Raw genomic sequence first — 11472 nt, forward strand, 5'->3', positions numbered from 1 at the left:
ACACATCAAGTAGCCCGAGCATCAAATTTATCTCGATGAATAGCTTGTTGATGTACATAACAGACACACCCAAACACTCGCAGATGAGAGAGATCTAGCGGCCTAGCTTTGAGCACTTCCAATGGGGATTTAAAACCAAGGACCCGCTTGGGAAGACGATTAATCAAATAGGCAGCAGTTAAGACGCCATGAGACCAGTAGTGCTTAGGAACATTCATGCCCAACATAAGAGCACGAGTGGTCTCCAAAAGGTGCCTGTTCTTTCTTTCAGCCACGCCATTCTACTGAGGTGTGCTAACACAGCTAGTTTGATGAATTATCCCCTAGCTACGAAGATACTCAGGTAACATACCTTTACAAAACTCAGTGCCATTGTTAGATCTAAACATCTTGATATTAGTATCAAACTGGTTAGTAATCATAGTATGAAAATTCTTAAATACAGTCAGAACCTCAGTTTTCGATTTTAATAAATATAACCATGTAGCACGAGATTTATCATTAATGAACAACACAAAATACTTATATCCATCATAAGAATTAACGGGAGTAGGTCCCCATAAATCAGAATGAATTAACTCAAACAACTTATTTGACACAGAATTCGAGTTTGGAAATGATAAACGAGTTTGTTTAGAAAATTGACAAACATCACAAACATCATCAGAGTTTAAAGAAACATGCGGAAACAAATTTGACAGGACATGACTAGATGGATGCCCAAGTCTTTCTTAAGTAAATCACTAGCTTGACACACCTTCTTATACGACTTCAACAAATAGAGTCCATTGGAATAAATTCTTTCACCAATCGTCCTCTTCGACTTTCGATCCTGAAAGATGACATAGTTAGGAGAAAAAATGACATCACAATTTAAAGAATTGGTAAGTTTTCCAACAGATAGAAATTGAACAGGGAATAAAGGAACAACTAGAGCATCACTCTTGATATTTTGATAAAAAAAATTCACTTGACCACTGCCTAGAATGGGAACGGTGGAACCATTTGCTATGGAAATATTATGATTTTCAGTTTTGGACACAAAATTATAGACAGTGGCAGGGCACTTAGCCATATGATCAGTAGCCCCTGAATTAATTATCCATGAGTTACTGTTTTCTGGCATAGTAAAATAGGCATATAAATTACCTGACACATGATTGAGTTGAGGAAATGGACTTAGTGAGTTGTTGGAGAATTTGACTCAACTGATGACTAATATCTGAGTTGGACATTGATGTCTCGGCAATAGCAGCATGCTCTTTCTTGGACAATTCTTTTTCCTTTTTAAGATGTGGATATAATTCCCAACAACGGTCCTTGGTGTGCCAGTTCTTTCCACAATGATCACAGTGAGACGGTTCTCTTTTTCCCTTACCCTTGTCAAATCCCTGTGACTCCTTCCTAAAATCATTTTCTACAAGTAATACAGTAGATTCAGAGATTGAGGACTTTATCTCGGAGTTCATGGTTTTCTTTCTTGTTTCCTCCCTCTGAATAGTTGCACAAACAGCAGCAAGTGATGAAAGAGTGCTTTCCATTAGAATGTTGCTTTCCAGATTTTCATATTCTGGTTTAAGACTACGAAATCTTGCGGAAGATTTTATCCTCTTCAGCCCGTTTCAACAGAGTCTTCGCATCAGTGGTGTGTGGACGATATATGTTTAACTCATCCCACAATTTCTTCAAATTTCCAAGGTGTTCTGTAAATGTTTTCTCACCTTGTTGCAAAGCACCGATTGTGAGTTGAAGTTTAAACACACGGGCATAATTGTTCTGATTTTTGTATAAATCTTCAATTGAATCCCACATCTCCTTCGCAGAATCAGAGAAAGTAAAAATCCCAGCAATAGTAGACTCCATAGAATTGAGTAACCAAGATTGAACAAGATGATCATTGGAAACCCAATTCTCATATTCGGCATCATCAATGGCAGGACATACCTTTGCACCATTAATGAACCCTAATTTCCTCTTTCCACCAAGCGATAGCGAAACAGCCCTAGACCAAGGTATATAGTTTGTCCATTAAAGAGAACTGATGACAGCTTCCAACTAGGATTAGAATCAGTCTTTGTTGTAACAGCAGACTTTGGGTTTGGATTTGGATTTGACATAGTGTATTGTGTTTATCTAGATTGATTTAGAGAGAGATTAAACGCTCCGCTCTGATACTATGTAGAATTTAACACCTAATTAAAGAGACAAAACACAATGATTTATAGTGGTTCAATGCCAATGCGGCGACCTATATCCACGGGAGAAGAAAGGTTTTATATTGCTTGATTGATGTTGATTTTGTGTTACAGAGGTGTTTATATAGCACAACATGAGTGCATATTCGTGTCTATTATTTCTAAAAGGATTGGAGACTTTCCTTTATAGAAAACATATGAATCTAACAAATCTCTGTCAAAACCGACTAGGGCGCACCCCGCGCTCATATTGGTCTTGCTCGAGGCGCGACCTGCGCTCTTGCCTTGACGAACCTCCAGGCGATTGAGCGCACCCCGCCCTCGACTTTGCCTGTCCAAGGGCGCGACTTGCGCTCTTGTCTTTCTTCTTCCACAATGGGCTATTTATATGACAACCTTTTATTTATGTCCACATAACAGCCAAATAGGTAAATCCTCCTCTACACACAGGGGGATATCATAGAGATAGTAAGATTCGATTTGGTTTCCTTTCTCTTCTCTAAGGTAAAATCCTTCTTCGCTACGATTGGAAGTTCTTAGAGAAAGTAAAGATTCGCCTCCTTGTATCCACTAAAGGTAAATCCTTTCTTTTGTCTACGAAGAAGTTCTTTAGTGTGAGCAACTTTCTTAGTATTATGGAGTCAACAAGTAATCCCTCTCTTTGAATAACTTCGAATGGATATCTTTGGAGCACGAGCCAACTCTTGGAGCGCTTTTTAGTAGACAAGGAGATCGACAAAATACGGTAGCATTCAAGGAATTCTACTTTGTTATGGTTGATGGAGTAGCAGTTTTTCCACAAGACCTAATAGAGCAAGGGATACAACAATGGGATGAATACCTAGTGGGGCTACTTTCGGACTCGACTCTCTTTCCTATGGTGAAGGAATGTTTGGAAAAGAAGTGGAAGCTAAAAAAGGTTCTTTTCGAGCTTACTAACGACAAAGAGTTGTTCTACATGAGTTTTACCTCCTCGGAAGATAGACAAATGGTTTTGGAAGAGGGACCAAGTGTTCATAGCGGGGGAAGAGTGTTTGTAATAAAACCATGGTGCGTGGAAACAGATAGTTTTGAAACAAAGGAGATGGGTTAAGTTGATGGATGTCCCAAAGGAGATGTGGACATTTGATGGCTGTCTTATCTTCTGCGATGAGCTTGGTAGGGGCAAACCGCAGTTCATGGATCGAGGCTACAAAAAAAGGAAAAGACTATCCTTTGCGAGTTTTTTGTGTCGAATTCGGTCAATCATGAATACAAAGAAACTATCAAAGTTAAATCTGGAAACAGAGAAGTAGTGATTCCACTTGAATATCCTTGGAAACCAATATCTTGTACTAAGTGCAATGATTTGGGCATGCTATGGAACAATTGTAAGGGAAAACCACAAGAGGATGGAAAAGAAGAACACCACAACAAAATGAAGAATCACAAGTCGACGAGGATCCAACTGGGAGAGGCTCAGAGCGCCAGCAGGAAGGAGAAAATACAAATGGAATCGAAACAAATATACAAGCTGATGCACCGGTGGTAGCCGTGGAAAACTCGACTTATGACCAAGAGCTGGTATTCAGAGAAGAGAGATCAGCAGACACAACAGCTGAAGAATCTCAACCGATTTTAACGGAGATAGCAAACTCAAGGAGAGATACAATGATAACACCTTGCGGTGTAGAAGGCATACATGCCGGAAACCGACATAGAGATCGAATGTTGGTGGAAACTCATCAAGATGCGGAAGTCCTAGGAACCTCTCTCTAGTGGTATCACAAAATCCACTTCAACAGGAGACCACCACATCCACAGTCCGAATCTGTTTGATGAAAAGAAATCTATTTGAGGAACTAGCAGATTTGGAGGATGACGACTTATCGGATCGAGCGAGAGCTCTTTGGAGATAACATCTCCAATAAAGAGAACACCTCCACTCCAGTCAATGAGAGAATAAATGGAAGGAGCTCTCGGTTCAAACTAGAGCCAAAGAATTCCTCGGCAACCGAGTTGAATGTAGGGGCCTCCCTCTGCTCGGACTAGAGAGCTCGGAAGAAGCAAAGTAATCTATCGTGCAATCAGCAAACTCAGTCGGGGAAAAGAGATAAAGGGACGTCCAAAAGGAAAGGGAAAGAGGAGAAATCATCATTAATTAATCCAAATGTTAAAAATAAGCTGCTGGAATATACGGGGACTAAACGACATCACGAAGGCAAAACAGATGAAAAAGTTTATCACAGAGAACAAGATAAGTTGCATGGGGTTTCTGGAAACTAAAGTCAAAAGGGAGAAATTTACTAGTATACTTGGATATAATATGTCCGTCATGGGCAAGAGAGAACAATTACTCAAGTAATGAATATGGCAGAATATGGATTGCTTGGGATCAAAAAATTTTGGATGTACATAAGGAGGTGGAAGGAAGTCAGTTTATCCACTGCAAGATTAACCTTTTGCAGCATGGGTTCTTCTTCTATGTAACTATGATATATGCGAGTAATAATAGACAGGAAAGAACTACCCTTTGGGAGGAGCTGAAAATGTTAAGTGCTGGTTTGCAAGGCCCATGGTGTGTAATGGGAGATTTCAACAATGTGTTATACTCGCGATGAAAGGATAGGAGATCGAGATGTCCACCCTAGGGGAAACTCTCCCATTTGCTAACTGTTTGAATGTAGCGGGGGTTATTTGACCACACCGCTATACGGATGCTTCTATACATGGAATAGTGGCGGGGATGGAATAAGAAAATGGTCAAAGATTGATAGATGCCTTGTAAACTCTTCTTGGTCGATCTATTAAGTTGGCTACAAAGGTGGAATTTCTAACTCAAATAACCTCGGATCACTCTCCAATGGTCATGTCTTTTCCTTACTACCTTTCGAAGTCAACCACCGTTTAGATTTTGTAACTTTTGGTTGCTTCATCAAGATTTCGAAGCTACTTTGAAAACTTGTTGGGACATAGCAGTTTATGGCAGTCCAACCTTCATGTTATCCAGAAAATTGAAGAGCTTAAAAGGGGTGTTGAAAGGATGGGCAAGGACTTTCTGTCATGACATTCAGAGACTAGTTAAAGACACACGATCTGAGCTGGAAGATATCCAAGTAAGATTGCACTTGAATCCGCTGGATGGCAACCTTAGTGAGCAAGAGTTCCTTATCCGAGGGAAGTTGTGTGACTTGTTAAAGCTAGAGGAAGCAGAAATGTTGCAGAAAACAGATATAGACTGGATGTGCTATGGGGACAAGTGCAGTGAATTTTTCTTCAATGCTTTGAAGGAAAAGAAGACAAGAAAGTTTGTATGGGATGTCATTGATGAACAAGGGATTAGAAGAGAAGGGAAAGAACCAGTAGCAGAAGCTTTCTTGAAGTACTATACAGACTTGCTAGGGGTGACTTCAAGTGCGAAATGTGATACGGAGTTTCTAAGTAGACTAAAAATTCCGGAGGTAAGCTACGCCTCTAGTCAATACTTAGAATCCCCAATCAGTGAAGAGGAGATAAAAGAAGCTTTATTTAGTATGGAGGACAATAAAACGCCAGGTCCGGATGGGTTCAATGCTCATTTCTTTAAGAGATGTTGGGCCCTTTGTGGGAGAGGATTTCATAAAAGGCGATCAAGTTCATATTTTCTCAAAAGCAGATGGCGGGAGGTATAAATTCTACCATGCTTTGTCTCATTCCTAAAATGAAAAATGCTACTCATGTTAGTTCCTTTAGACCCATTTCCTATTGCAATACCATATATAAATGTGTGTCAAAAGTACTAACTAACGGGATGAAGACATGTATTACATCCTTGATCTCTAGCTCTCAATCGGCTTTTGTCCCACGGGAGGTCTATCTGGGACAATCTGCTCCTTGCACATGAATTACTCGAGAGGTTACACAAGAAAGAAAGGGCAGAAAAGATCGCTTATTAAACTTGATATAAAGAAAGCCTTTGATACGGTCTCTTGGGCTCTCCAAGCCATACTCAAAAAGTTCAAGTTTCCTCCAATCTTCATCGAATGGTGTATATGTGCTTTGCCTCCCCCCTTCTTCTCTGTCTTGGTCAATGGATCACCCGAAGGATATTTCAAAGGTGAAAGGGGATAAGACAAGGCGACCCACTATCACCTTATCTGTTTGTGCTCATAATGGAAGTGTTGAGTGCTTTGCTCCAACAAGGCATCCAAAACAAGTCGATTCAATGTCATTCAAAATGCAAGAAGTCGGGCTATCTCAAGATTTATGCTTTCGACGACGACGCCCTCCCCTGTTTTGCAAAGGAAACATAGAATCCTTACTTGCAATAAAAGACATTCTCTCCACCTTCTCACTAGCTACAGGGCTACAACTTAATAACGAAAAGACCACCTTATTAGCAGGAAGCATGTCTGAAGAAGAAGGGTTATCTTTAGCTGAAGAGATGAATATCTCAGTTGTTGTCCCGCCAATCACATACCTCGGTCTGCCACTTACCGCAACAAGATTGGGTATTAGAGATTGCTTACCTCTCATTGAAAAAATAACAAGACGTATCTCTGATTGGAAGAATAAGGACTTGAATAGAGCAGGAAGAGTACAGCTAGTCAAGTCAGTCCTATCTTCCTTCCAAACTTACTGGGCAAAGACATTTGTTTTACCGAAAACTGTCTTGGAAAAGGTGAGCAAGTTATGCAATAGATTCATATGGGCAGGACCGAATATGGCGAGGAAGATGCATCACTCGAGTCACATGACAATGCGATTGGACAAGGAACAAGGAGGGCTAGGGCTGATTGACCCAAGAGTGTGGAATCAAAGCGACTCTGCCGCCTAGTGTTTAAACCGGCTCGAGAAATCGAGAGAGCCGTGGGTTAAATGGTCTTGGGATCAACAAAATCAAGCAAAGGCATTTACGGACAATGAAAGCTCCAAAGGATGCTCCCCGGGTTTGGCGAGGTATCTTGGAGCATAGAGAAGTTGCATGGAAGCTAGTCCGGTCAAAGATAGATAATGGAAATGACACGAAGCCGGCATGAACCTTGGTGCTCGGGGCCACTAATTCTAAATGCTCAAGCTAAAGACCTTCTTCTAAACTTCGGTACCCGGGATGCTAAAGTAGCTGCAGGTCATTTCAAATGGAGAATGGACGAAAGTACCATCACAGTAAATGCGGAATGTGAAGTCAAGAAATGGATCATGGAAACTGAAATCAATAATTTCCTTTATGATGATCAAGTTATATGGACTCCATCAAGTTCGAGAGTTTTCCATTTCCTCAAAGATATGCCGCTCTAAAAATGTCCGTAGTAAGGTGAAGTGGTACAAGATAGTCCGGGGAAGCTTGTGACCTCAAAACATGCTTTCACTATGTGGCGACTATTCTCGGGATGCCTTCCCACACGTAATCGACTTGAATGAAGAAAGTGATTGGGCAATCAAGATCTTTGTTTATGTGACTCAAGGGGAAAGTTCGCACATTTATTTTTTGAGTGTTCTTTTTGAAACTAGTCCGCAAAGCATCAAGAAAGCAATGGGGCTAACAGCCAGTTGGTTCAATTCACATGAAGAGTGGTATCATCTCATGCGAATCCGCAGATCGAAATCGATGGGTTTGAAGTGATAAAGGCATTGATTGGTGTGCTGGCTTTGTCCAAGCTATCCGGGACCGAAAAGGAACCGGAGACTCAAGAAACAATTGATTGCCGAGCCGCCGAGGTCGTAAGTATCGAGTACTTAATAGTATGAAGATATACTTAGGGAAGATGCTAGAAACAGATTAAGGAGGATGGATTATTGAGAGCCCTCTTGGCCGACCGGGTGTAGGGGCAAAGTTCAACAAGCAATGAAGCAAAATGGGTGCGATGGGAGAAGTCGGACCACACACTCTCTTAACTCGATGGCTCTCTCCAAGGTGGAAGCGGGGGGGTTTGGAGGAGCAATACGAGGCTGCAATGGAGATGTTACTCGGGCGTCTGATGGTAGCTCTAGCAAAATATCGGTGTTACACGTGAACCGCTAGCGGTACAAAAGGGCTTGAAGGAGGCGATAGCGATGAACATACATAGACTCCAAGTTCAATCAGATTTCTGCGAAAGTGATCCAAATAATTAGGAAGGAAGAAGTGTCGCCATGGTATTGCAGGGAATCTAATAGCAGATATGGGCTGATATTCCAAAGTTTGTGAAATCTTTTTTTTAAACATGTTTTAGAGAAGGAAACCAAGTAGCTGACTATCTATCCAAGCTGAGGAAGTCCTCATGTAATGATATTTTGTATCATATCCCTCCAATGGACCAAAAAATGTATGAATTGGTTAAAAGGGATAAAGAAGGAAAAATGTACTTGCGCTCTTGATTAAATAAAGGTTGGGGTCGCCTTAACCCCTAGCCATTTCAAAAAAAAAAAAAAAAAAAAAAAGTTTGTGTTGCGCTCACAGTTAAGGACTTCGGAATTTACAATACTGGCGACCCTATATTGCATTTTTCGACGACCCTATATTGTATTTTCTGATTTTACCAAAAACCAAAATATTTGACAGAATTCTAAGATTCTGTTTGAAATCACGAACTATGGTTGCGCCTAGCGGAAGCAAATTTGGATGAGACCAAACCACTAAAGAACAATGGAATATTTGAAGCGATTGCGGAGAACACACAATAGCAAGAACACGAGAGTTACGTGGTTTAGCGTAATCCTAATCCACGGGTGAAACAATAGAAGAGTTTATTAACATAGAAGAATTACAATTTACAATAACTTGACGGAGAAAACGATAATAAATATGAAACCCATTGATCTCTCTTAATCTCACGTTCTCTCTTTACAAGCTCACTGTATGTCCACCGCTACTTTGAAGTCTTGCCACTCAGTAACACAATCTGGCATCGCCTGAACTGCGTTGGTCATTTTTACATAAACAGTCTGATATTTCATATAAAATGACTGATTATTTGGATGGTCGAAGCTTTGGTTTGAGACTTTAATGTCCTCAGTTGTGTAAGTTTATATTCCAAGCCTGTCTGGCCGCGCCAGCATTTCCTTGTGCAGAAACTTAGGCCGAAGACCAAAATTTTACTTGAAAACTGCATAATGCCTAAAGTTGTGTCCTGCGTATAACCCGGGGTTCCCAAGGAGACTGCAAACTCAAACCTTCTTTGACGGTGGATTAAAATTCATACCAATATATTGCCTTCGGTGTTGGCTAAACTATATGGGCTTGTTGGTGATGTGATGAGTGAGATAAATTGATTTGTGTTCTTATCTATCTATGTGTTACTCACTGTTTTCCTTTGCCCTCAAATGACATTTTTGACGTAGGCGATCCCGAAACCATAGATGAAACAACAATCCTGCAACAGATCAATTGAAATGAAATAAAACTCTTATGATATAATTTTGCAACATTTGATCACCCTTGTGTACTGTTGTACATAACAATTTAAAAGAAAATGGACTAACAATTTCACTTACTCGTCAAGTTGGTCATGATTTTGTCTAAGAGTATCACCAATGCCAATATATAGCATCAAGAGCCTTCCAAGCATTTGTCCATGTGTTAAATGAAAATCTAGTCACCCTCAAACCTTCCCTAGATTCCAAAACCAAACTTCGGATTCCTATCCTATATAATTTGATAACAATTTACCACCAGCCATAATGCTCAAATCAATTAACTTCAATTTCAAACCAAATCCACTGTTTAAAGCATTTTATCCGTCTAAGTGAAGGTGGAAACTCTGTGCATCAAGCAGGAAAAGTATCAGTGTTACAGATGTACTGAAAGGCGCAAATGGCCTAGCAGTTTCTTGTTGTTCTGTACCTAAGTGTTGCTGTGAGATTCATCTCATTTTACATATGTGACCAAATTGGTCTAGTAGTCTAGTACTACTATTTAGCATGTGCAAATAGAATATCTAGGTGACAATCAAGTGTGCAACGGGTGTGATGTGCTGTGTATCTTGATGCCCAACGACTGAATACATCTTGAAAATTTGTGCTTTACACTTTGAGTGCATCGATGTAACCAGATCAGTTTTATTAGTCTCATTCTGTAAGAAGTGCCAAGTGCGCCAACCATTCTTAAAATAGAACTTTGATCCAACAAGATTGTTTTTACTTTATATGGTACGTGCTACATGTTATTGGAATAGAAACGAAGAAATCTAGCATGTACTCTAGAACCATGAAACATTGAGCAGTAACAGACAAGCTTTTATTGATGGAATGCGGAAAAAATGAAGAACAAAAAATTAAGTAATTTACAAGCAACAGTACATAATATAAAAGCGACAAATATGAAACACAGGTTTAGGCTTGCATGCATGCTCTACACAGAAAGTAATCTTCTCAGCTCCTACTCTGAACGGTGTTTGTAGCATAAAGAGTCGCACCATAGATCACAACATTCCCATCACCTTGCATAATCAAGCGGTAGTTATTGGGACCCCGTGCACTCTCACTACTCCACACAACATCAGTTCCAGATAAGATAACAAGGTTGCCGTTGTTCTGTAAGGTTGCCCTACATGATGTGCCCCTTCCATTAGTCGCCGAATTCCAGAGTTCCCTGCTTCGGTTCATGTACAAGACAAGGTTACAATCTGATTGCATTATGAACCTATAAGGGCCATTCTCAATGAATTCATTAGAGTTCAATACGTCACCACTGAAGATAATATCTTCAGAAACTATGCTATTGACGGACAAGAAAACAAGAAGCAAAAGAGACAATAATATGTTGAATGTAAGTGCCATCTTTATATGTTGATCGATGAACGTAGATTATGTTAGGAATATACAACTTAATTGTACTTACTCTTTACCAATTACCAAACTATACAAACCTTTTGTCTTGTAAGTGTCTTGTACTTCTTAATTAAATCCGAGCCTAGTGTAGATACACTATGTCCTTAAGACAGATTTTCCCCCTCACGGTGCTTGAAGGTTGATGGGAAACTATCTCCCAAGATAGAACGGATTTCCTTCTATAGAAAGCTAGTACTTCAATTCTATAGACTCAGCGAACACAACATAGTATTTGACTAAGAACAGAGGGAGAAGAGAAAGATCAGAACTCTGTGTGATCTGGTGTATTTTTCTCTCCAAATTCATCCACTATTTATAGGTGAGTGGTGCCTTTTCGAAACAACACAGTGACTCTTGGGAAAAAGTAAGCAACTCTTTGAAAAGTCACATGTTTGAAAGGACACACCATTTCGGCATATAACATATTTGTTTGAACCGGTGCCTATTTGAAAGGTTGCACTTTTTCGGCATGATGCTTTGTTTCAAACCCGGTGCACATTTCGAAGGTCGC

The 11472-nt window shown here is 40.1% G+C and overlaps 2 protein-coding genes and 1 pseudogene across 2 annotated transcripts; 1 reads left to right on the top strand and 2 right to left on the bottom strand.

Moving 5' to 3' along the window:
• Positions 1–1581: 1581 nt before the first annotated feature.
• LOC147477999 (uncharacterized) lies at positions 1582–2117 on the bottom strand. Its single transcript, XM_086586138.1, has 2 exons — positions 2047–2117; positions 1582–2002 (listed from the first exon to the last, which is right to left on the bottom strand). The coding sequence occupies exons 1-2, from the start codon at positions 2115–2117 to the stop codon at positions 1582–1584; spliced, it is 492 nt and encodes a 163-aa protein (XP_086442264.1).
• Positions 2118–5173: 3056 nt separating this feature from the next.
• LOC147478000 (uncharacterized) lies at positions 5174–6284 on the top strand. The gene is made up of 2 exons (XM_086586139.1): positions 5174–5635; positions 5997–6284. Exons 1-2 carry the CDS (start codon positions 5174–5176, stop codon positions 6282–6284), a joined length of 750 nt encoding a protein of 249 aa, XP_086442265.1.
• Positions 6285–10502: 4218 nt separating this feature from the next.
• Positions 10503–10910, bottom strand: LOC147478001 (mannose-specific lectin pseudogene; annotated as a pseudogene).
• Positions 10911–11472: the final 562 nt, after the last annotated feature.

The sequence above is a fragment of the Coptis chinensis genome, chromosome 9 (genome assembly GCF_015680905.1).
Source record: "Coptis chinensis isolate HL-2020 chromosome 9, ASM1568090v1, whole genome shotgun sequence".
Taxonomy (NCBI): domain Eukaryota; kingdom Viridiplantae; phylum Streptophyta; class Magnoliopsida; order Ranunculales; family Ranunculaceae; genus Coptis; species Coptis chinensis.

Coding starts and splice junctions, on each gene's coding strand:
- LOC147477999 (XM_086586138.1), bottom strand. CDS start 2,117: ATGTCAAATCCAAATCCAAACCCAAAGTCTGCTGTTACAACAAAGACT. Junction 2,003..2,046: donor TCTAATCCTAGTTGGAAGCT/GTCATCAGTTCT, acceptor ACCTTGGTCTAG/GGCTGTTTCGCTATCGCTTG.
- LOC147478000 (XM_086586139.1), top strand. CDS start 5,174: ATGTTATCCAGAAAATTGAAGAGCTTAAAAGGGGTGTTGAAAGGATGG. Junction 5,636..5,996: donor GTAGACTAAAAATTCCGGAG/GTAAGCTACGCC, acceptor CTTGATCTCTAG/CTCTCAATCGGCTTTTGTCC.